General features: G+C 35.1%; 1 protein-coding gene across 1 annotated transcript in view; it reads left to right on the top strand.

Moving 5' to 3' along the window:
- Window positions 1–27,529, top strand: part of LOC128987969 (cyclin-J-like) — a 56,679-nt gene extending 29,150 nt beyond the window's left edge. Inside the window, exons 4-6 of the mRNA XM_054409120.1 lie at window positions 339–623; window positions 18,680–18,839; window positions 27,047–27,529. Coding sequence (XP_054265095.1) covers window positions 339–623; window positions 18,680–18,839; window positions 27,047–27,119 — 518 coding nt within the window. The 3' untranslated portion in view covers window positions 27,120–27,529. The remainder of the gene's footprint in view (window positions 1–338; window positions 624–18,679; window positions 18,840–27,046) is intronic.
- Window positions 27,530–27,840: the final 311 nt, after the last annotated feature.

The raw sequence follows: 27,840 nt of genomic DNA, 5'->3' as shown, positions 1-27,840 counted from the left end.
TTTGAAACATAAAATTACAATGGAATCATTCACACTGTAAGTTAGGAATTTTCAATCTTTGTTAGCTATAGATATAACATACTTGTTGATATTTTGTTTGTAATTTGACAATGCCTATTCCTGTATACAACCTGGTCAACGGCAATACACTTTCTTATTCTTATTCTTATTCTTATACAGTTATTTCCCGTTTGTTTATGTTTATTTCTTATCAAGTTTGTATTATTGGTTTATTTAGTTATTTTTAATTTTATTTCAATCCATTCTGACTGTAATATTTCATATTTGCTTGCTTCTGTTATACTCAATGAATTTTAAATTTTTTCTTTTTGTTTCAGCAAAATTTGAGGAAGTTGAGTACAAGGTACCATCAATATCAGAATTAAACAAATTTGATGGGTTTCGTTACAGGAACAATGATTTTATGAAAATTGAAGCTATGGTTCTCTCTTTCCATAACTTTGCATTGGCCCAGCCAACTGTTGCACATTTTGTAGAGTATTATGGCATGTACACTGTCAGGTCTGTACCAGAAGAACTTAACAGCTTTAACACATCTTTGAGACAAGTAGCAGAAATTTCATGTGCCATCTTAGCAGAATTGATGGCCATTTGTTTGAAGGGTTTGTATTATTTTAGTTTATTATTGACTGTATTTTTAAATAAATTATATTAGTTAAAAAACTAATTGTTTGACACTACTAATAATCAAATTTATAATGTTGTGCTGAAAACATCAAAATCTATTGATTGTTATTTTGGAAACAATTTGACATAATCTATTAACTTCTAACATAATCTATTAGTCAGTGCCCTGTACTATAAAAATGGTGAAATAATGTATCGTGTGATACCATCAGTTTTATTTCTCTCAGATGACTTAGAATAATAAATCTAGTTTTTTATGTAACCATTTATTAAATTGTCAATTATCAAAGTCAAAATAAGAATAGTCAATTTCAGTACAACATTTCCATCACTATTTATTTACTCATTATTTAACATTATTAAAACATGTGGTAATTTATCTTCACAAATAAATCATACAACAGAAATATAAGGATTAATCAATGGTCATACATATATATGAAATTAGTCGTTAACATCTTTCCCCTCCTCAGGTAGAATGGCAATTTTTGTCATCGGATGCCGAAAAGTACCTTTTGGTGTTGTAGTGTCAACAACTCTTACCAGGGGTGCCCATCCCCCCCAAAGCTCACGTCGCAGAATCCCCCCCAAATTCGTTGTTTAACATACCCATGCCGGAAGGTCTGGGGGCTAACCCATAGTTATGTTTATAATGCGGGGAGGGAAGGGGTGCCCCCGACACTTCTTTAAACTTATGGGAATTTAAGCGTTTGAATCAAACTTTAAACCCAATAAAAATGGACAATTTTCCTTTAAAACTCTAGTAGCAAACTATTTGTTGGTTTAGTTTTAATTTAAATGAGTTGGATTTTTGACATGCACACAATTTGAATCAAAATTGGCCATAGTCAAAGAGTGTAACATGTTAATTTTTAATCAAAATCGTTCGGGCCAATTCTGAGAAAATTTTATTTATCCATTATTTTTATAGGGTAATGGAATATATCACTATTAAAAATCCAAAATGAAAAAAAAATCTGGAGAGACCATGGATTGGTACCTAAAATACCAAATTTCATCAAAATCGGACTCGGACCACAGGCGTGGTCTGTAGCTCTGTACCATACATACACACATACAGACAGACACACACATCACTTCGAAAACCACTTTTTTGGGATCAGGTTTTTTACATAAAAAATGCTTTTACCATATTAAATTGTAGGGGAGAAAGTACTTGAAGTTGTGTCAAAAAGTTTGAGATATTTTCTAAATTGCCCTTTAATCCACCTCTGAGTTTGGTCCTTTTTAAATAGGTGTAAAATATTCAGTCTCAAAAATATTACTAGGCCTAAACTTAATAGTATATTTAGTGCCTAGGGCCAAAATGAGGTTTTGCTGGTTCGAGGTAGTTATTAAGTCCGATACGAGGTTGAGGACTTAAAACGATCGAGAACTGAAAAACCATTTCAGTCCGTGGTACAAACGCTATTATTCACCACCCCACACTATACTCTATTGCCACTAATTCACCTCAATGATAATACACTGCACACTGATATAGTCAACACAACTACAACTTTAAGGTCATGTGGATAAATAGTTTGAGGAATCAGCAAAAACAATAATGAATAGTCGCTAGGCAGCGGTGACAATAAAACATCTCTATTGCAATGCTATGGATACTGATTGCGTATTTAAAGCGGGCAGCTGATTTTGCGGCCCTAGGGATGTAAAACCCTGCTCGACCCCCAAATGACGATGACAGCTGGCATGGCCTGCAAAACGTAACTTTCAGCGTTTCAGCCACCAATTAATGTACCTTTATGTAAAACAGTTAAAAACATCATAGTGTGGTAAAATAGTATATTACGTTACTAGTCCTGAATCCCGTGCGAGACGAAGTCGAGTAGTGTTTTTTTTTATACGAGTCCGGCCAACACATTTTGGGCGAGTGACGTACGATAGTTTACGCCATACTACTAAATCCGTTCAAATTCCTATATTACCACCAACTAAAGGACTAAAAATCACTAGAGGTGTTTTTGTTATAACCACTCATTGCCACCTAAATAGGCCCTACAGTATAATCAGCTGATTGGTGTCCAGCAAAACTCATTACAGTACAGTGTAGTACTGTATGAAACCCCATTTGATTAAGGACAACAGCTGTTTTCTGGACTAAATCCTTGCATGGGAAGTTCGTCAAAATAGTGTAGCGTGGCGTAAAAAAATAATTATATATCTATTCTAAGACTAGTAAAATTTATTTGAATCTCTTTCTAGATTCAAGAAAAGACAATAACAAATACAATTTAATTAATCCATAATCATGTGTTTCAGTTCTTGAAGTTAACGTAAACACATAGCCTATCAAAAACCTTAATTAAATGTCACAGTACTGTATGTCAATTTCTTCCAATGAATAAATATGACCCAGGCATAATTATTTAGGAGAGCCAAAATATTATCACAAGCTTTCATGTTGTAAAAATAGCAAAATGATTATCATTATCATAATACTGGTTTTTTTTTATGAATCAAGAATATATTATAATAAACAAACCTATAAAACCATCAATAGGTCCTCAAGGCAATGAGACTATTTGAGAATGAGTTCATAATGAAAGGCTAAAACAAACTCAAATTGCAGATACAATTGAATAAGCAACCATAATCCTTTGACAGCAGTTGTCATGGAGTTGTTCTCACTGTCAAACATGATACGAGTCAGAAAGTGGAAATCCATCCACATAAAAGCATAGATAAAAGTATCCATATATTTTATAGCAGTTATAAAATGCTGTATTAATCAAGATAAAATGTCAAACGGGATTTTGATTGCATAATTACCCCAGTAATAAATTAAGGAGGTCGTAAAAATTATCTGATTAATCTTTTATGTGCTTTTAACCAACCACAGGCTTGAATCCCCCCCAAAATCACAAAATCCCCCCCAAATAAAATTCTGATGTCGCATTTTGCGACATCAAACCCCCCTGTGGGCACCCCTGACTCTTACTTGTCCATCTCGACCAGGGTATAGGCATTGACGATATAACACTACTAGATTGAAAGCCCCATGCATTTGGTTGTGAACAAGCAATCAGCACACTCTGGCGGGAAGGGGCGATCATAGCGCTGACGTCACCGACCAGTAGGTGCTGCCACGATGTGGCGGGCAATGAAAACATAGTGCTGTCTGCTTTTACGACGCAATGTACAGACAGCCGACAGCTGAGCCATGCTACCCGCGCCCACGTGACTTGCCGGAACTGCACATCCGCTCCCCGCTCGCCTCGAATTCGTGTTGTTAGAGGTGAAGCGCGACTGATCATTAATTTAACTGCTTCGCTAAGAATCTGAGATATTAGACAGGGACTCGTATCCTAATATTTATCGTGATATTTTAGTGGTTAGTGAATTTGAATGATAAAAAAGATGTCCTGTAGATATGTGTCAATTTCCTATCTAATCAAATTTAAAACGCCGATGAGAATAACTTAAATACAAATTTGCGTAATCAAACCCGTCATGTTGTAAATGTTTTGTTGTAAGAATTTATAATCAAATATTTAATTGGAATTAAGAAAGTGTGATATTTTATCAATAAATAAATAAATTGATTTATCCACATATCACAATTAAATTTTAATCTATTAAGTATAGTAGAATACATCCACCTAACACTTTGGAACTAGTGAACGAGCTTGAAATAAAGACCACACAAAACGCCCAAAGCAAATAAAAACTGCAAAAGGTGCTCAGAGAAAAGAGAAAGTGAAATGACAGAACATGGGGGGTGGCAGAGCGTTCGTTCAGTTCGGGTATAAGGGCATTGCCTTCACACAATACCCGACAACCCCTTGGCTACACTATGATTTACAACATCTGTCTGCTATAGGGAAACAGGCACCAGTTGATTTGTCAGTACAGTAGACTCTTGATAATTCGAAATTGGTGGGCCAAGCATGAAAATTTGAATTATCAAGAGTTTTGAATTATCAAGAGTTTTGAATTATCAAGAGTTTGATTTATCGGGAGAAAAATAAACCATTCGAATTACAGAGAGTTCATTTGTTTAATACATACAAAGGTACAGCACGTTATAATAAAACATCATACCGTATTCTAGTACACAATCAACGGCTTATTTTTCAGATACTGTAGTTGGAAAGAAATCTATTATTTAGCGCCATATATTTTGCCAATAGCTGAACCATCAGCTGTCGACAACTACATTTGTGCTCAAGGAGATGTCGCGCAATCTAGAGATCGGATTGCCAACTTAGAAAAACAAGTCAGCGAACTAACTCAGACTACTGCTCTAACTAAACAAACATCAAAACATCCAACACCAGCCTACCATGGGAACAGGATGTACTGTACTGTATAGTTTCCTGTTATAACAAACTTTATGAACTTTATAACAAAATAACAGGAAGAGATCACTTCGAATTATAGAGTGTTTTGCCGACTAAACTTCGAATTACTGCGCGACTTTGATTTATAGAGTGTTTTTTGACGAAACTTCTAATTACAGCATGACTTCGAATTATAGAGTGTTAACCGACGAAACTTCGAATTACTGAGTTACTTCGAATTATAGAGTGTTTTTCCGACGAAACTTTGAATTACTGTGTGTTACAAATTGACCTGCCCTCTATTTGGACTTTGAAATACCGAGTGTATCAAAATGCATGGTAAAAATTTGAAATATTGAGAGATTCTCTAGGGACTGAGCCTTCATTTTGAATTATCGAAAGTTTTGAATTATCAAGTGTTTGAATTACCAAGAGTGGACTGTAATATGAGACATTGCTGCTGTAAAACGGGGTTAAATATTTGATAGGCCTATGGTAAGCCTCAGTTTTAATTTAGAACACAAGAAACATTGATGAAGTTCAAATAATAATAATGGTGTAACAATAGTCTTGTGAATATTTGTTTACGAAACCAGTAGGGAACTGTACAAAGTCTCTGTGTTTTGAACGATTTTGATATTGTGATATCAAATTTACACTGCGTATAATTGAAATAGCCTTCAAAATACACAGCCTTTTATAATACTAGATGTTTATAAATGTTCACAAATCAATGGGAAAAAATAACCAAAATGGTTATTCGAAATTTTTAACAGCGGGAATATATTACAAACTATTAAAAATCCGAAACGACCTTCACCCCCCAACATGGTGATTTATTATATCACAAGTGTGTTTCATACATAATTGAAGTTCATTACCTAAACAATATCCTTTGTTTGGTGATTTCAGAGATAGAATTGACATTTCGCATGTATACTTCTCCACTGTGTACATACAGCAGAACAACATTTACAATTCTTTATTTTTTTAACCATCGTTCGTATAACAATAAAAAATAAAACACTTGCATCATTCTTGCATGCTAATCTTTTTACGCTTTGAAAAAGAAACCTCGCTCACCCAAGATTGGGATTACAAATTTCCAAGGACTGGCGAGGGAAGCGTTCACAGAAGAGAAACTTTTATTACCCTGCTAAAAGCCCTAGCTGAATGACAAGTGGTCCTAGCTGAATGATTATCGTAAATTCCTGAATTAACTGTAAAACCTGAATATTGTAAAAAATAGAAAATAAAACATATTACCATTCACTATATAACACTACATATATAAAATGTAGTGTTATATAGTCAATGATATTACCGAAATAAGTTTGACAATTAACAGTCATTATACTGAACAATGAACAATACAACTCAATAGTTCATCTATCTCATGTTTTGATAACTCTAGACAGACACGATTATCACTACATAACGTCTTCATTTTACTCTTAAATCCAATACAGCAATATATCATATTATATTTTAGTAATAAGATAATTATTAACATTTTTAAGACTAAAATACAAACATTTATTTTTTTTAATTGATTGAAAAGTATTAAAGTACTATACTTGAGTTACTGGAGACACCTTTGAAACACAGCTGTTATTGCCGTACAAGAAAAGTAGCATCTTTTAAATGTTAACTTTTCAGTTAATGCTTAAATATATTTACATATGTTTGATCAACACCTATGATAAAAAACTTAAGACGATATCTTTTGTAGTACTTTAGTAGTATTTTCTTTTACCAAACAGATAATATTACTGACAGAAGTTTGGAGGGTTTTGCTGGGGGTTGTACATTGCAGGGTGACTGTATCGACAAAAAAAGTTCGGTGGATTGAGTGACAGGGGACAGGGACGACGACACATTAGTTTAGTTTTGTTTGAGTTGTCGAGCCGTTTACTACATATTATCGTACACTATTATCGAGAGTTCAGTTTCTTGAATCGAGAGTTGGTGCGAGTGCGATTTGTGGTCGGTAGGTTACCTTGTGTACTTTCCGAGTAGGTAGTGTCGGGATTAAGTAATTAGGAGCCGGATCAAGTGATTAGTGACCTAATCGAGTACTTTGTGAACTCATCAAGTACCTGTATTTGGTTTTGTTTTAGAGTCTGATTTAACTGTGAACCGGGATACTAAAATAACATTTTTTACTACTACTATACTAATGTGGGATACTAAACTAATGCGTCGTCGTCCCTGTCCCCTGTCACTCAATCCACCGAACTTTTTTTGTCGATACAGTCACCCTGCAATGTACAACCCCCAGCAAAACCCTCCAAACTTCTGTCAGTAATATTATCTGTTTGGTAAAAGAAAATACTACTAAAGTACTACAAAAGATATCGTCTTAAGTTTTTTATCATAGGTGTTGATCAAACATATGGAGCAGTTCAATGAAATCGAAATGCAATGCATTAACATTTAAACTTGACAAAAAATTATCCCGAGTCTTCTTACTTCTTAATTTGCTGATATATTTGTTGGAACCTAACCGCTGTTATTTCTCATGTAATGTTTGTTATTGAGAAGTCGCATAAAGTCTCCTTTTTTTACTGATGAATGTTATAAAATCATCACAATACGTTTTACGTACAGCTAAATAACTCGTTAACTTCTTCTTTTTTGTTAACCTCCACTACTGTTTTACATTACCACCATAACTACAACAATATATATATATACATATATATCTATATATAACTGAAGACATGTTGCTGGATATTTAGCTATGGTCGCACTAAAGAAGTATCAGTGTGACACCTGCAAGACATTCCTGACAACAGATGTGTCGCTGGACAACCCAAACGAACTGCTCATCCTTCACCGCACATATGCGACCAAAGAGGGGCTGAGTCATCTAACCGCACCTTCTCCAGCAATGGTCACAGCCACTGAAAATATCCTTTTAGTTTTTCAACAATATTACTATAAGTTGAAACATAATTACCACATCAAGAGATCACTGATGGACCTGGCCAGGGCAGCCGTGAACAGGAATCAAAGAGAGTGGCTCGCATCAGACACACCTTGTAATATCCATAGAGAGTTCATCCTTGACAGGGCAATCAGGCTGAAGCTGCTAAAGCACACTCTTTGGGAATCCCGCGAATTTAGAGTTCAGAGTTACAGAAAATCAATCACATCACAAAAAGTAAAGAATCTGTCTAACAAATAAATACCAAAAAGTAGCAGTCATTTTTATTTACATGTCACAACACAATGCATAATTTATTCGGTTTCATTAAACAGCTTAGTCAGTCACAATGCCGTGCGTGATTATAAAGTAAAAGTATTATAAGTTTGCGGCAGTAATTTTAATAAATGACAATTTCAGTTCTTGTATTTAACTAAAATATTTAGACACTAACTAACAAAAAATTACATAATATCTTGTTATTTAAACAAAGAAAATACTTAATCCTTGGCCACTACCTTTACAACTGCTGGACTGACTGTGTTTTTACATACATAGCCTATTATAGACTAAATAATAAATATTGATAGAATGAAAACCGACAATTTTCGTGAGGCTCTGCTGTACTGAAATGATCTTTCCTTGTACATAATGTATATTATTTTAATTATGTATGTATATTATTTTGTTGTACAGCTAAGAGGTTGTTTAGTTCATTTATTTTAGTTAATTTGTTTAGTAGTGCCATTTGTGACGGCGATTAGGCTTAACGTTAAGGGGCCGAGCATTACTTTGTTGTTCAGTTAAGAGGTTGTTCAGTTCTTTTCATTTATATTAAGGTACAGTACTGCAATTTGTGACAGTACTGTAATTAGACTGAACAGTAGGGGACCGAGCATAGTTCGATGTTATTTAGTAGGTTAACAAAGTAAAATATACGGCACTTATTTATGGTTTAAAACTATTTAAAAGTAAAACTTACCATTACTACACTGGACATTAAAACAGCATCCATTTCTCGGTAGTTTGTTATGTATACCCATTAAGGTATAAAGTTACTTGGTCGTTTCGTTTGTATTTACAAAAAATGACAAACGTTGTTGCCACGTTAAAACGTTTTTTTCTTAAATTGTTTTGCAAAAAGTATTTTAATGGTTGCTCCTGATTGTTTTGAATGTTATTACTTTTTCATTAATAGGTTTAACTATTTTAATTATTACTATTTCAACAATTTTGAGTATAAACGCTTAAGCATAAATCTATTTATTTCATTGGTAAAGTACATTATTGCTAAAGTTTCAATATTGTTTGGAGGTTAAGTTAAAATTATTTGAGTTCTTAACCAAATTCTTATTTCAAAGCTGGCCCGTTAGATAAGGCTTAGTATTATGGTTGTTACATTTGTATTATTCGTGACTTAATGGGTTAAAACAGTACTATATACATATATTTATATATATATGTTATGTGGCCAATTAACAATACTTGTGTTGATAATGTTACTTCTTGTAATATTATATTCAAATACAACTTATATCGTACTATATCTCAATGAATGCACTTTGAAAAACTACGCAATTAAGTAAAATTTGTTTACTTTTAAAGTTTTAGTAACACACATCTAAACACATCTAATAATTTGTACTTTACGTTTTCTTATCGCGGCAAGACCTGTATTTGTTTTTTTTTGTTTTTTATAAGCCTCAGTTATCTTTCAGAGGTGTTACAGTATACGTATTAAACTTTATGGGCTTAATTTAAAAAAATATTCACATATTTTACTTTAGGTAACACATTTAATTTCATTAAATAAACACAAATGCATGGTATTAATAATACAATTATTTAAAAATTATAAGCCAATTCAACTAACCTCCTCAGTGCCTAAAATATAAAAAATTGTCTACAATATAAACTATATTCTCGATTTAAATTATTCAATCGTTGATTCACTATTTTTTGCTTTTAGTAACTGTAGATATGTGCTTTGTTCTTTGTGCATGCTATTATTTATACTTTTTCATTACTATTTACACTAATTATATTCATGGTTATACGTAATAAATATTATTTTTACACAATTTATTTAATTTCATTTACCACTATTTCAATTTAAGTATCACATCACTTTGTAAAAAGTGTAATGAATTATTTTGCAATGCAGATTTGTCACATTATTTTTCAAACCAGATAACGAGAACCCCAGCATATGCAGGAGTATATTTTCTTTTAACGCATTTAACAAGCATTTATTTGTATACAGCAGAACCAAATTTTTGACCAGGGTGTTTTATATTTTTATACATTGGGTTGTCTGTAGCTGCCGATGTGGGGTCTTCATTTGCTAAATCATAGGGCCATAAACGAGGGATCGTAAACTTTCACCGTACCCCAGCTTACAAAAGCCGAGATATCCTCGCGGTCACGTCCCTGTGGGCATTGACTATGCAGCGGGGGTGTTTTTACAGTCTGGGAGATCCAAACAACAGTTTGGACTCAACAAGTTTTTTTTGTATTGTACATAAGCAAATAAGAAATCATTTTTCTGTTAATTCAATTTATCTTTCGATTATTTGTTTGGAGTAAAGAAATTACTAACCTTCACTAAGCGTTGTTAATTTTTAAGATTTTTACGATGACAATTTTTATAATGAATACATTTTGCACAATTTGCTTTAGAATTATAAGGACCATCCCAGAAGAATTTCAATCAGAATTATTTTTTTAAAAATCCATTTCTCAGTTTTGTCATAGTTTTATGGGAAAATAAAATAAGTTTCAAGAACTTTTGAACCGTAATTTTTACTGGAATATGGGGCTGCACTAGATGTTTTTAAGAATAAAAAGGATTATCACATACGAGTACTTAATTCAATAAAAACAGGGGTTTTCTTTAGAAATTAAGATTTTTTCTTGTATTAAGGGATATTTTGTTGAAATACCATAATTTATAATGGAATTTTAACCGTAATTTTTACAGAAATTGGAGTTATACTATTTTGTTTTGAATTTAAAGGGTTACAACATACTACAGAACTATTTTTTCAAAATCGTTCGGTGATTTCGGACATCAATTCAGTGGATATATCCACTCAAAACTCATACTCGAAAATTTTGGGGTAAACAATACTTTATCTATGTACTAACTAATATGGGGAGAAATTAAAAATAAGTTGTCAAAGATTTGCTATACCCTCCTGAATAAACTCGTAACGTACCAAGCATACGGACGGTACGTGCAAATGAGTAAACAAAACGCGGTATCGCGCGCGCAGCAGTAGCCTACTACATCAGGAGCAATGACCTACATCGCATTCACACAGCTGCGCCGCCGCCGCCAAGTACATCGCGAGCGCGGGCAATCGTTCACTCCGCATTGCCGAGTCTAGTCCAACAGTTTAGTCTAGTCTAGTCCGCCGCTTAGCTCAGTCCAGTCCAGTTGGCAGCAACTGCAGCGCGCCAGGCGACGGTTCCATGAACTTCGTGGTGACGGTGCTGCGATCTAAGTAGAGGGGTCAGTACTACGTGCATCCACCGTGCACAACACAGTACATTGTAGAAATTTCCTGTTCACGCGTCCTCCCGCATAGTCTTCAATCTAGTAGTGTTATATAGTAAATGGTATAGGGCAGATATTCTTCCAAAGGGCCAGGTGTTTCGTGCATTGTCTTCGTCTACGATTATTGCCATGTCGTCGACTTCAGGCGGAACAGTTCTTTTATGCCATTTGCACCTCCTTGTCAAGCAGGGTAAATACTCATGAATCCACCTTTTCCAAAAGTTGTCCAGTAGGGTCTTAACTCGAGTTAGCTGCCTTCTGCAAAGTTTGTCTTCATTGATATCTATTTTGAAGGTGTCTCTAAGGAAATGGTTTGGAGTGAGCGGGTCTGGATCGAGTGGGTCAATTGGTACATTAGTCAGTGGTCTTGAATTGATGATAAACTCTATTCGAACAATTTCCCTTTCGGTTTGAAGTTCTTCATCCTTAGGATACTGGGAACGCATGACAAATTTTAACGCGGTTTTAACTGATCTGATGAGTCTCTCCCAGCATCCGCCCATATGTGGGGCTCGAGGAGGAATAAAGTTCCATTTGATACCTTGTCTGGATATGACCCTCTGAATGTGGACATTGTTTAAACACTTAGTAGCATTCCTGAGTTCTTTGTCACTCCCAACAAAGTTTGTCCCATTGTCCGAAAACATCTCCGATGGACAGGGTCTTCGGCTAATGAAACGTTGGATTGCCATGATACAACTTTCTGTGTTCAAAGAATGTGCAACTTCCAAGTGGACAGCTCTAGTTGTCAAACATGTGAACAAAACTCCCCAACGTTTCTCGTGTCTCCTCCCTACAGTTACTTCTATCGGTCCGAAGTAATCTACTCCAGTGTAGAAGAACGGGTGGCTAGTTCTTGTTACTCTGAATTCTGGTAGAGGCGCCATTTGTGGGGGGGAACAGGCTTCTTCCTCATGCATTCTTTCTTAATTTTCTTTAGAAGTGGTCGTAGATTTGTTATCCAGAATTTTTCTCTTATCTTGCACCCAACTGTCTCGAGACCTTGATGGAAACATTCATTATGATACATTTGTCCTATCAATCTCGAAGTAAAGTGTCGGCCATCTAATATTATAAGATTTTTCTGATCTTCCGTCAGTTCGGGTGAGTTTGAGGTTCTTGATGACATTCTTAAAATGTTGTTACAATCGAAATATGGGGAGAGTGAATAAATGCGGCTTGACTTCGGAATGGACTTCTTTCTCATCACAAGTTTCCTTTCTTCACCAACGGTTTCATCCTGTGCAGATTTTAAAAGAATTTCTTCGGCAGCTTTCAGTTCTTTAGGTTCCAGCTCAACGATGCTGTTGGTAAAAATTAACATCTGATTCTGAAATTAAATTAGCGCCTGATTCTATTGGTCCAAATTGAAGTTGAGTTTTGTCGTTTGATTTGCACCTCGATTTTAAGTTATTGACATATCTCAAAATCCAAGCAACAATTCTAGTCGGTTTCTCCCATAACGAAAACTTTGAAATGTCAATTATTTTTGCTTCGTCATCTGCATGTAAGCCGGTAAACTGGCGTTTGGTTTCATGGTCTTCTTTCACTTGTAGATTCGGTGGTTGTGTGGGCCAGTGTTCACAGTTTAAAGATAGAAATTGGGGACCATGGAGCCATATGTTTTAAATGTCAGACTTGAACCTTTTCATGCTTCTAGTTGCATAGTCGGCAGGGTTCAATTTTGTGGGGACCCATTTTCAGTCTTCTGCTGAAGAAAGTTCTTGGATTTCTCCAATTCTATTAGAGACAAACTGTTTATAGTTTTTTGGATCTGACTTAATCCAGTGTAGGACTGTTTGAGAATCAGACCAATACGTTTTCTTTTGCATTGAAACGCCCAAATCTTGTTCGGCAGCAGAAGCTACTCTACATCCTAAAACGGCAGCTTGGAGTTCCAGTCTAGGTACAGTCAGGTTCTTGGTGGGTGCCACCTTGGCACGTGACATGATCAATGTCGTTTCGTAAGTGTCTTTGTTCTCCTGACGCAGATATGCAGTTGCAGCAAAAGCTTCTTCGCTTGCGTCAACAAATATGTGAAGTTCAACTGAGTCACTGACTTGTGTGTTGAAGTAGCACCTTTGTATTTTCAGTGTTCGAAGACTTTTGACTTCATCCATCCAAGCTTTCCACTTCAGACTAAGTTCAGGTGTCACAACATCATCCCAACCTAGTTTTTTTCTCCATATATCTTGAACCAGTAGTCTCCCTTTTACTGTGGTAGGGGCAATGAGACCTAGAGGATCGAAAATTGACATAGCTGCTTTAAGAATCTCTGGTTTCGTCGGATAGTCAGATTCGAGAAATTCAAGTTTTTCGACATTGCGATGAAACACAAAGCAGTCGTATTCAGCGTCCCACCATAATCCAAGTACTCGTTCTGTAGGAAGTCGAGTATCGGGCATCAAATGTTTGGCTTGGCTAGCTTTCAGGTTTTCAGGAATTTTCGAAAGTACTTGTTTTTAATTAGACATCCAGTTACAAATTTGGAACCCTCCAGCTCTATGTGTCTCAATTATTTCTTGAACACGTTGTTTAGCTTCCTCTTCTGTGTCGGTTGAATCTAGCAGGTCGTCCATATATTCTTTAGTCAGTATGGAATTACTAGCTTCAGGATACAAAGATTGAAACTGTCTTGCGTTGTGGTTTACAACAAACAGTGCAGAGCTTGGTGAACATGTTGCTCCGAAGGTCATCGCTTTCATTATGTAGGTATCTGGGGGTTTGGTTTTGTCTTTTCGCCACAGAAATCTATGTGAGTCAACGTCTTCATCTCTTATATTTACTTGGTGAAACATCTCCTTTATATCTCCCACAATGGCAAATTTTCCCAACCGGAATTTCAACAGCACAGATGGCAATGGATTCAAATAGTCAGGGCCGCTGAGTAGTGCATCATTGAACGAGACTCCGTGAGATTTAGCAGCAGCATCGAAAACCAATCTTATTTTGTTATGTTTGTTCAGGTTCGATACTCCAAAGTGGGGTAGATAGAATGTTCGACCTGTTATGATAGCAGCTTTTTCAGGGCTGAGTTTTGTAATATATCCTTTTTCGATATATTCGCCAATCTTGGTGGTGTAAGCTTCTTTAAATTCCAGATCTCTTTCCATTTTCTTTTCAAAATTATTTAATCTTCTCAGAGCATTGTCATAGCTTGGAGGAAAATTAAATTCGTCATCTTTCCATAAAAGACCAACTTCGTAATGATCTCCTGTTTTCTTTATGGTATCCTCAAGAATTGATACTCCACGTTCTTCTTCTATGGACAATTTCAGGTTGTTTGATCTATTTTCTCCATATTTCTCTAATTCAAAGGATTTCTTTACCATGTCATGAAGTGAAGATTCTTCATATGAGAGTAGGGTAAAATTCTCATCCACACGATCTCTGAATTGTGCACACTTCCCATGTAGAGTCCAGCCAAGAAGGCACCATGACAGTACTGGGGCGTTAGTAGGACCTTCAATAATCTTACGGGTTAGAATTAGGTTACAGTTGTCTTGGCCTATCAAGAAAGTGGGCCTGACACTCGCTAATGGAAGAGGTTGGTTGATCGAGTGTAGGTGTGGCCAGTTCTTCCTCATTTTGACACTGTCTATTTGTTGGTGTGGTAACTCTAAAGTGGACTTACCCTTATGAAAAAGTTTATATATGGCCATATAAAATTTTTTTATCCGGATATATTTGGTTTTGGACCAAATACAACCAGATATGATCATATATGGAATCCCCCAGATATGATCATATATGGAATCCTCCATATATGATCATATATGGAATCCTCCATATATGGAATTTTTTAATAAAAAATATATAAATAAATAAAAAAATAACAATTAAACATATTTTTACCTTAAATGGTATAAACTATAAATTAAAACTATAATAAAAATTTTAAATTCAAAAATTTCTAAACAAAATTTTTAAGCATCTGACTGGGAATTGAACCCGGGACTCCGGCGTGAGAGTCTGCCCCCTTAGCCACTACACCACGATTGCTTCATATCATGTGGATGATCAAAACCCATTACGAATAAGAGAAGCTGTATTTGGTCTCGTAAAACAAGATTTTTCTTAGACATTTTATGTCATTTGAAGAATGTTAATATAGCCTAACTACGTGACATTGATATTTGAGGCTGTTTGATAGCAAAGGTACAATTAATTAATTATTAATATAATATTCTCCTTATTTAGGCCTACTACACTTACAATTTTAAAATTATACGTCAGTTTTAAGATTTTGTTGCGTTATAATAAAATTGTACAATAGATGTATGTACAGGATTTTGTCATCAGGGTTCAAATCTGGATATTTTATTTCTTTACTAATAATTACTTTAAAGGAGAATTGCCTATATTATCTGCCCCCTTACTGTACCACATATCAACTCAATCAGTTAAGTAGTTTGTGCTTGGAGAGCAACAAGAAAATACACAAACTGATAAACTTTAGATTTTTAATATTATAAGAAGTGTTTGGGAGTTTGAGAGTTACATAATCCTAAAGTGGCAAAAATCCCTTATAATAATTCCAGTTATTGTCAAAAACTCATTTATAGATGAGCATAAATGGAAAATTATTATTCCATATATGAGTAATTTAATTTCATACCTGGGAGTCATATATGACCATATATAGACCATAATTCCATATATGGAGGATATTTATGGCCATATATGGGCAATATTTTCATATATAAAAAACATGTATGGCCATATATGAACAATAATTTCATATGTAGAAAACATGTATGGCCATATATGGGCAATAATTTCATATATAGAAAACATGTATGGCCATATATGAACAATTATTTCATATATAGAAAACATGTATGGCCATATATGAACAATTATTTCATATATAGAAAACATGTATGGCCATATAAGAACAATTATTTCATATATCGAAAACATGTATGGCCATATATGAACAATAATTCCATATATATACTACATATATGGCCATATATGGACACCACCATATATGGATACAACCACATCTGGCCATATATGCTTCCATATATGCTCATCAAAACCCATATATGGCTTTATAAAACCATATATGGAATTTTGATATGGCCATATATGGCCAGAAATTACTTTTTTATAGGGGTAGTTCTAACCCCTTTCAATGTAAAGATTTCATCCTCGTAAAATCCTTTTATTTTTAAATCTATTCTCTTTGATTGAGATTCAACGTGTCTTGTGTTGTTAGACCAACATGTTGTCAAAGGAACAATCTCACCCTTGATACCAAGTTCATCGGCAATTGACGAATCCAGAAGTGATACAGTCGAGCCGTCGTCTAAAAGGGCATTAGTATCTACCTGGAACTTGGGACCGTACAACGTTACAGGACAAACACGAAGCAAAACACGGTTTGATATGTTATCTTCAAAATGATTACCGATTACTTCATCTCTAGATTTTAACTCTCCCTCATTTCTTTTCATTGGAGGTCGCTCCAGATTGGAGTTATGTAAGAGACGGTGATGGTACAGCTTACAACCGTTTATACTACAAGCTCTTTTAGATTTACAAAATTTAAGTTGATGTCGTTTGAAACATGAAAAGCATAGCTTTTTCTCACCTACTATTTTCCACCTTTTGGAAATATCAGCTTTCCGAAGTATAGAGCATTTGTCATTTTCGTGCTTACCACCACAGAACTCGCAGGTAAGTGGGCCAACTGCGGGAACTGCTGCTTTTGAAGAGTTGGTCAACACAGGTTTGAAGTCATTTTTCTTTCTAGTCGGGACTTCCTTGTTTGGATGAAAATAGATACTCATGATAGAACATTGTCTCTCTAACCAATCTGAAAAATCACTTAGGCTAAGTCTAGTTAAACACATACTGTTCACATGTTGAGCCCAATGGTACTTCATTTGATAAGGCAATTTCCCTAACAGTTCACTGAGTAGTTGAGGGTTTGTCATGTAGTACTCCATATGAAGGAACTCAGCTGTAGAGGTAAAGTTAAGCATGGTTGTAGAAAATTCGATGAGGCCAACAATATCGTCTTCTGTTACAGGGGCTAGCATTCTAGTTTGGTTCATCATAGACTCAATGATAAACTCGGGTTTACCGAAACGCATCTTTAACGTTTTCATTATGGCATGCAAGTTTTTACTGGAAACAAAAAGAGGTTTCACCATTTTGAAGGCTTCGCCTTCAAGACAGTTTCTAAGTCTAGCTTGATTGTCATCATCAGAATACAATTTTAGGGTATTTTCAAATGCAGAAAAGAACATAGGCCACTCATCTGGTCTACCACTGAAGTTTGGTAGCTGTTGGCGGCAAAGATAGGTTGGTTGAATAGCTTTTTTGACTGAATCTGCTAGTAATTGTGCAGCCGTGGTTATAGCGGTTAATGAACACTGATGAACTGTCGGTTCATTATCATTCAGCCACTTTACGACTTTACTCTCAGATTCTCTCTCCTCTCTCTGAAATATTAAGCTTTGACTTATGCTTACCTCAGATCCACAGACTTGACTACCATTTGCCGATAGTGATTTCATAGAAGCCCTTATTTCCAGCATTTGTTTACGTCGCTCTAGCTCCCTCTCATCTCTCAGCCGTTGTCGCTCCATTTCCTTCTCCAGACGTTGTCGCTCCATTTCCTTCTCCAGCTCCAGTCTTTGTAGCTCCATCTCCTTCTCCTCCATCAGTCTTTGTCTTTCCAGCTCCTTTTCTTCATTTTCTCGTTCCAGTTTTTGTATTTCCTCCAATTTTTCAAGTTCTATTTCCATTTGTCTCCTGCTGCTTGATGTTGCTGATTTACTTTTTGTTTTCCTTGGACTATTAGAAGTAATGCTGGTTTGTCTCAATGCTACTCCTTGAGTGTCATTGTTTCCATTCTCAGAAACATTCTTTGATAATTTGTCACTATCATTATTTTCTTTCTGATCAGGGGTATATTATCTTTTTGGAGGTTTAACTTCCCTATTACTTTTTCTGTAAGACATGGTTCTTTTTTTTAGTTTCGGCACCAATATTAAATTGTCAATTATCAAAGTCAAAATAAGAGTAGTCAATTTCAGTACAACATTTCCATCACTATTTATTTACTCATTATTTAACATTATTAAAACATGTGGTAATTTATCTTCACAAATAAATCATACAACAGAAATATAAGGATTAATCAATGGTCATACATATATATGAAATTAGTCATTAACACCATTACTGTGATACTTTGTACTCATTGTCCAATTTGGTGTGCAGCATTAACTTTTGTTGGTCATCCCCCATCGAGAGTGGCAGCTGCCATTGTGATGGTTGCCAGGTGCCGCTTGGGACTCACTCCAGTGTGGACCCCAGAGTTACTAGAAGTGACACGCTACACAAAGGAGGCTATCATTCCATATGCCAACCTGGTGGTCAGGTAAAAACTCTATACTGATAATTAGTAACTAAATAAAACAATACATAAATTCCTACTTTTTAGACCAAATGTAAAAAAAATGAATCAAATTATTGGTTGCTATTTACTAGAAGCTGATTTATTTCCGGATACGAGAAAGCGTATAGATTTCAAATACCTTAGAGGTATTTATTATGCTTAGAAAGTTGCATGGTGTACCATCTGTAAAATGTTTCTCACATTGGTGGCTGAAGGGGGAAGGGAATTAAAAAATATATATCTCTTAACAATTTTACAATATTAATTATAATTAGTGATTCATTGATATCAGAACCTGGAGGCAATTCATGGTGCCATCGATTTTTATGACAAGTGGTACTGACAATCAACGTTGAAATAGGAGTATGATACCAGTATTTCAATAACAACAGGAAAGAGGCCTATTTGCAGGAACGTTTTGACGATGTTGGCTATTAATACACTCTGTGCCATTTGACGTTAATTTTTATTATTTATTTATTTTACTTAGTACATTAGATAATTAGTGATGTGTCTAAGACAACATTCAAAACCAACATAAAAAAAACCACCTCGCGATTATGGCAACATGGTTAGATGGCAACCACCTCATCTCCTGTGTTCCTGTGTTCTCTTCTGGCTAATAAATTGAATATATGAATATTCAGATATATAGAATATTGGGGTTAATTCTTTCAAAATTAAAATTTGCCAATCCTATGCAAAAGCTACGTAGGTAGCCTACTGACCATTCACTGGAATTTGGGGAGTCGTACAAATTCTGTCATTATTCCCAATTTTTCGAGTTTCGTGATCGGCTGGTAATAAATAATCATCCTTTACTAATGGAATTCCAGATAAACCTCCTGACTTTCTTTCATGTGAAACCATAGTGAACCAAGTGACATTTTCAATGTTTTGAGAAAAAACGAGGTTAAAGTTTGGATTAAAAAAAAAAAATTTGATCAACTTTAGCCCATTTAAACCTTACCACATTAAAATATGTGAACTTTTCTTGGTATTAGAGCTCATTAATATAAAATTCCTTCTTTTAATAACTTTTGTAATGGATATACTGTAATTTTAACAATGCAAACACTTACTTCATTGTGGTTGAACCATTTTATTTATTTTAGCTACTTCGTTCACTCTGGTTGATTGGAAGGTATAGAGTTCATAAGGCAATATGAATAACTTGGCAATTTATAACTCGGCCCCAATTAGTGGGAGTGACGCTGGTTGCTTATATTAGGACCTAATATGCCTTAGAAAGTGTAAATAAAAATCGTGAATACTCAATATTGTTGTAACCCTAAATAAAACTGAGAACACATTTAAAGTAACTTGGTTTACTTTGGCTGAGAGCAGGTTACCTTGATTAGAACACTAGTGAACTACACCTTTTTACTCTTATAAAATAAACGATTATTGATATTATAACTTAGACTTGACTGAAAACAGCAAAGAAGAAGCAAATCCACTGCCAGATTCCGAAAACAAATAAGGAATACTAAGTAATTCATGGTCACTCGCGTGATCTGGACAGCACTTGGTTCACTCTGTCTGAACCAGCTGTTGGCAGTCTTGCTATCAACCAGAGTGGAATTTCCCTTTTACAGGGGTGTTATTGCAAATATCACTTAGTTCTCTTTTGCTTAATATAGAGAACGTAACATGTGATCCGGATATAGTGCTATTATATTTACCAATTACATTGCTTAGTTCACAATGGTTTCACATTGACCAACTATACCCGGTTCCACGGTCCGTGACACTTGATGAATCATAGGAGACCCTTGACTCTTGTACACTCACGAGCACCTGGGTCTGACTTGCCTGGCCACTGACTCACCACTGAGGAGTCCAGTTGACAATTGCTAATTGTAATAAATTACAAATATTAATAAATTTAAGGGTTGTATTCAAAATGTTCCTTAAATTATAAAAAATGAATATACAAACAGAATATTATATTGAATTTTAGCCTCCTGATCGCATTTAAATACTATAAATTGGTATAAAATACCTGCATTTATGCGATCTTGTTTGTAGCTGAGTTGCTACCGGTTTCAACTCACATTGGAGTCATCTTCAGGCAGTTATAAGATGTCTTCTCGCTTCATCCGAAGGTCGTCAATATATAATAAATCTATATAATTAATACGCTACATGAAACTTTGTCGGTTGAACTCCTCTGCCATTTCTTAACCGATTTTATCCATTGACGTCTCATTGGAAAGAGCGTGTCGCGTAGATTTGCAAACTGGCCTTACATTTTTGAATAAGTCCTTTGGGTTCTGCCCCAGTGGCTTTGAAAGTTCCCATGTTATCCTTATGAAGAACATAATTGTTTACATTTTGATCAGCTGTATAATTTAATTGCTGTTATTTATTTTTCAATTCAATGACACGTATTGAGTACATGTGTTTACTATTTGAGTTTGTGTAAACATAACCCCCAAGACGGATCGTGTTAGTATGGTTTTATCTTAAATTTGTGTATTTATGGTTGTTTTGTGTCGCTATGACGGATCGTGTTAGCATAATTCTAACTTAAATTTGTGCATTTATCGTTGTTTTGTGTACCTATAATTTGTTTATTTGTTGTTTTTTTTTCTTTTAAATACCTCCGACGCGACGAAAACGAAACATAGACAGGAGGCGTAATCGTGATAACGACCGCAGCTACAGAACAGTGGCGCGTATTAGGCTTAACTCATCACAGTCAGCACCTGACCCTAGACAATCTCAACTATTAGGTTACAAATCCGCCTTAACACTACCCCAAAATGACTTTTCGTTCTCAATTGGCCCTCTATCAATGACCTGTGTTGCCTGTACAGCGAGGCATTTAGAGAAGGACAAAACCGACCGGAATGCTTTAGGTTTATCAATAACGAAGATAAACATGGTCTGAGTTACACACCGGTAATCTTTGAGTTGACTCTTTTAAACTCATTGTAAATATGACTGTTATTCATTGTGAAATAACTCCTGTAATACATTGCAATTGCTCGAATTCGAGCAACATGTACGCTAGTAAATAAACAAAACACAAACACGTACACGAACATAAAAATACTGAAAACGGTAGGCCTACGGGACACGACACGACGTGATACAAACATTTAAAATATTTAAGTTGCCACCCAAATCCCCCCTTGGAGACACTAAAAAATTTCAAAATCATAAAATGAAACTTCCTGCTAGGATTGCACGACCATCAAAAGGATATCCCTGTATACTTACTTGGAAAAATATTAGAGGGGGGTCTTGACTTTTTATTCACCCTGTATATATGCACAGTATTTTTGACTATTAATACAACAAGCAGACATTCCATACCCATGTTAAAGTTGTAGCCAGGTTTTTAATAAAATTTGTCTTAGTTGATGTGAGCCACCTACAGATTGCGCTGATCTAGTAGACAGTAGACTGTCATCAATATCTAAGCTAACAATTAACCTAAGTCACCTAATTAAAAAGATAGCTTTAGAAATCTTCTTACACAAGCTTAAAATATGACTGTACCATTTAATATTAGGTTGCAACAACACACCAATAAATTTAACATCTTCAGAAACTTCATAACCACTTAGGCTAAGTTTAAGAACTTGTGTTTTATTTTTATTCAAAACAATAAATTAGATCCAGTCCAATCTTCAATTATTTCATTTGATTGATCTAAAAGTTAGTCAACTAGGCTATGACAATCAATCTGGATTGCAAAGTCATCTGCATATATTTAAGATGGCACACAAACATTTGTGATTGATGCTGGTAAATCATTTACATAAACAATAAACGTTGTGGGTCCAAAAATTGACCCTTGTAGAACACCAGTATTGACAGACTTGATTGTAGTTATAAAAACAATTATTAGAATACACAGTCTAAATATTTCTGACAAATATGAATTTACAAGTTCAATGGAGTGGTTGGTAAACCCATAAAACTAAAGCTTAGAAAGTAAACGCTTATTTTCTAAAGTGTCAAAGGCTTTTGACATGTCATAAAAACTACTTATACCTCTTTTTACTATGCTACTAGTACAATCTTTCATAAAATTAACAATTGCACTCCATGTGCCTATTTTTGCTCTAAAACCATATTTTGATCATTTGAGAATAATAGGTTACTCTCAAAAACGCAACTACTTGTGTGTTGAGAAGCCTCTCAAACACCTTAGACACTTACTACTGGTGCAATTGAATGGAAAAAACAAAAATGGAATACTGTTAACCTTACAGGAAGAACAACTCAGGAGATGGGAAGATCATTTAAAGGAAATACGTAGTAAGGGGGACAGTCAACAACCGTAGAGAAGAGAAAGAGTTGATGAGATCCCTACAAATTGAGATATTGACTTGGAATGTACTGTCCTTAACAAAATTGTTTCATGAATAATTTTAAATCGGATCAAAATTATAGTTGAGAGCATACTTCGAAATGAATAGGCAGGTTGCAGAGCACATCGCAGCTGTGTGCATGTCCACACTCCGGAGGATTTTAGGCAGCGATTTACTTGGCATTTATTGACTCCGAGAAAGCATTTGACTCCGTTAGCCATAGGATCTTATGGTATGTACTCGAAGATTATGGAATACGAAGAAGTATAATAAAAGATCTGTATGACAGGGATCAATCTTCACCAAGGAAAGTTGACGCAGCCCATCTCCATTGAAGCAGGTGTCCGTCAGGGATGCACCTTGTCGCCAATCCTTTTTCTTTTGGTGTTGGGTGCAGTTATGAGGAGTACAATTGGTGGTAGAAGCCGAGAATTTCAATGGAGATTACACAGATGTCTTTAAGATCTAGACTACGCAGTTGATATATGCCTGCTTGTACAGAGATACACTGACATGCAGTTTAAGTTGAATGTGCTGAAGGACTCAAGATAAACCATCGGAAAACTAAAGTTATGAAGATGAATGCAGAAAACAGACAAATCCTAAACTATGATGGAGAAGAAATAGAGGAGGTCGACACTTTTTCTTACTTGGGAATTATGTTTCAACAAGTAGAGGAGCTGATGAGAATGTGAAGACCTGCATTAAAAAAGCAAATGCCGCCTTTATACAGCTGTACCCAATTTGGCGTAATCCAAACATCTCAAAGAAAACAAAGCTTTGCATCTTATCTTACACAAATATTAAGTACTAGCTGTGTACCCGTTCTACGCACGGGGATCTTATAGTAATCAGTTGAAACCTTCTTATATAAAAAAACAGCAGTTGGTTTGCATATTTTCATATATGCTGGCCAAACTATTTATTATACATAACTTCATTTTATGTTGTTTGTTGTGGTTCCGGATCGGTATGACAATCAATAAAAGGCTAAATTACCTGTGTCCGCTGGTCGATCCTAATGTATCCTATTACAGGAGATGCATTTCGGCGAAATTAAATCGCCATCATCAGTCCTAAAGGTCTTGAGCTTCCCCATTAGGTGCGTCTTGGAGTTTTTGAAACACATACACGAAATGTATACTTATACACATGACGAATAAAACATAAATACACAGTAGGCCTACTTTTATTTTTACTATAGACAAGTAGACGCGCGTCGGTCGTGTGCCGAGTCTCGACTGAAAACGCTCATTTAAAAAATGCAAGTTTCCCAGCAATATACAACACTGATTCAGATTCAAGGTCTATTTCCCGGTTATCAAAACTCAAGAACAATTTTATACACAAAGAATCTCTATTTTCATTTACTGTTACCCTACATATTGTTGCACTTGCGATTAATTAAATCCGTTATGTAAGGAAAAACGTTTTTAATCTTAATTGGTTTGGATTTGCTTTCAAAACGTGATCGGAAATGGTTGCGGTATTTGTAAACAACATTCAATGTAAACATATCAGTGACAGCTAGAAGAAATAATCTTGATTTGAACAGCTGTTCGTTATTTCATAGAAGAATATGTGCTAAACATTGGGAGAAAACTTAACAAAAAATCGCACAAAATTGGGTTTTTAAACGTCCGTTATTTTATTTACAAAGTGGTGACGCCATATTTTAATGACTAAAGACAATTTCGCCAATCCAGTGAATACATTAAAATGATTTGGAACTTGATAGGTACTCTCGTTTTTCAGGAGTAGTCCGCGTAAAATGGCTCTTGGGTCGTAACAGACATGAAGACAGACAGAAATTTAGATGAGACTTGTTTCGGTTTCTCTAATGTATAAAACGTAAAAATAACCTAAAAGTTTATGATTCTGAGCAATGTACAGACAAAACTCTAATTTTATTTATATAGATGTTTTGCTGTATGCAAGTGAGACGTTGAAAGTTACAAGTTTTCATTAATAGGTGTCTTTGCCATATCATGAACATTAATTGGCCTGAGATCATTGCAAACGAAGATTTATGGAGATAAACAGGTCAAATTCAGATCAAACTGCAAATTCGAGAGGAAGTGGAGGTGGCTGGGACATACTCTATTGTTTTGGAAAACAACGGACGACTACTAACATTTTATGATTTTGCATGAAGAATCATGAAAACACTAACAAACAAAGAATCTTAGAAAAACTAAAACATGAACTTAGAAACAACATCCCACCAAGGCAGGCAGAATGTCTTAAAGGAAAGAAATATCAAGGTATGTCAGAATGACTTTACTTGGTAAAGGATCAGATATAATGGAATGGCTGGGACATACTCTGAGGAAGCCAAATGGAACCATTGAGAAAGAGGCCCCAGATTGGAACCCACAAGGTATCAGAAGAAGAGGTCGACGCTGAGAAACCTGGAAGAGGACCATTATCAAAGAAGCGAAAGAGGTTAAGAAGACTTGGGGAGAAGTGGAGGCACTTGGCAGGTGGAGACTAGGACAGATAGAGAGCTCTTCTGCATGCCCAGTAGTCAATTGTTTACTGCTTTCTTAAATTTCCTTGGGTCATTTGTGCAAGAATATTTAGTGTGAACGTGAACGCTTGGTCTCTGACATACGACGACAAAGGGTTGTTTGGACGCTACTATGAGTCAAGGGTAGTAGTCTTACCCTACATAACATGAGTCATGTTCTGTACTATTCCCTAAAAGAGACTGGTGGGTTTCACATACATCAGTAGCCCTTTGGTATTTGTGAAGTAAGGTGGTCATTGTTGTGGTCATTGTTGTATAGTGGTGTTGAGCTCATAGTTTTACAGTATACTATAAAGATGTCATCAAAGAAGTCAAAGGAAGTGTTGCATATACGAGCAAGAAGTATTGTTGCTTCTGTGATAACCTACTTTTATTTGGAAAAGTACAGTATATGGCCTATTTTGGATGTCAAAAAGGTACTTGAACGACTTTCAGCGGCCTGTAGTGTTTTGAAACGCACTGTCACTAAATAAATGTGGATAAATGTGGAACTGAATTCAGTATTATCAGCATGAAATACGGAGACAATTGAAGAGTTCAGCGGAAGTTACTAAAGATGTAGGTGTAGTTTCATCCCCTAAAAGAATTAAAATATCAACCCCAAGAGAACAGCAAAGGAAGAAATCAGTAACGGGTATTGACGAGTTCGGTAAATTGGCTGTGCGACGGCACATACTGCAAAATTATGAGCGGCAAGAGCTTCCTAGGCGTAAAAAAACTACAAAAGTCTTTGGAGGATGCAGGACTATTTGACGGTGGTAAAAAATCTTTGCATAGAATCATAAAATATTTGAGATGTCAATACAAGAAGTTCAACCACATTAGTCTCATTACTATACACACTATATTATCATAATCATATCAAGTTTGTTGTCATTTGCTTTTAAATTTTATAAATATTACAAATAAACATGTTATATAACTATTGAAATTTGTATTTAATCAAAAGCAGTTGCTTACTGGAGCCTCAGTGTTTGAGTCATCTACCTAGCAGCCGGACTTGCTGTGTTTGTATGTGTGTGAGTAAGGGTCTCCTAATCTGTCAGATGCCACAAACATAATTAAAAGCCAAAACACTAAAAATATCATTAAAAGTTCTACAACAATAAAACCAGCCAACATTTCTCTCAAGTTGTTGCTTGTAGTAATCTTCAACTATGTGTTATTTTTTGAAGTATATGTTTAGACAATAAATACAAATTCAAAATTATCAACAAAGGTACGTGTTGCCAGACAATGTAAGGGAGCTGGGGAGGATTTCTTTCCCTAATAATAAAGTAGAACAATGTATACTGTCCCTCTACTCAGCTTAGACATGTTGTTGTTTTCAGAACAATGCATCGTGATAGTTTGATGAACACCAAACATCTTCAGTCCCCTGACGATGGCTACGTATCACCTTAAACTTTGTCCTGTAGCATGAAACACCAGTAGGCGTGATATTAATTTTGAAATATGTACAGTAGATATTTTTTCAACTAGAGAAATATTTCATTTCCTACATTGTTGCATTGGGATTTACATATTGTCTGAGGTCACAACATGCAATGTTACATTTTACGTTTATCATTTGTTACTAGCCACATATAAGAAAGATCAATGATAGAATTAGAAGAAAGAAGATCTTGATATAATTTTGAAAGAAGATGGTAAAAATAATTTTAATTTAATAAGAGTAGATAAAGTGGTACATTAACAGAATTTTGTTGTTGCTAAGTAAATGTTTTGTTAAAGAGAAAAATCACTTTACTATGCTATTTAATGTTCTGTCACCAATGAGTTTATAGAATATATTATTATTTAAATTGTGTTAATGATAGTTTAATTGGATTGCGTAGATGCCTTCCCTATGTTACCCTATTTGTCAAAAGGACTATTGAAGACCCCTCTAATCCTTTCGACATAGTTATTGTTGTATTGTTTATTAATGCAGGTGTAAATTATGCAAATAGTTTTAACAAGATTCCACTTTTTTTATAAACTGTAGACATTTTTTTACCCATTAAAAAGTTCTATCAATTAATACGATTAGGATGTAAAGGTTGGGCATTGGAGGGTTTTCTTTCCCTGCAAAGGTATTGATGAAAATTCAAACAGCCAATACTAGTAATTGATTATTAATATT

The sequence above is a fragment of the Macrosteles quadrilineatus genome, unplaced genomic scaffold (genome assembly GCF_028750875.1).
Source record: "Macrosteles quadrilineatus isolate MER2022 unplaced genomic scaffold, UCM_ALF_1.0 Scaffold_2__2_contigs__length_208266976, whole genome shotgun sequence".
Lineage (NCBI taxonomy): Eukaryota > Metazoa > Arthropoda > Insecta > Hemiptera > Cicadellidae > Macrosteles > Macrosteles quadrilineatus.
Note: the sequence above shows the minus strand (reverse complement) of the source record. Positions and strands in the feature narration are given on the sequence as shown.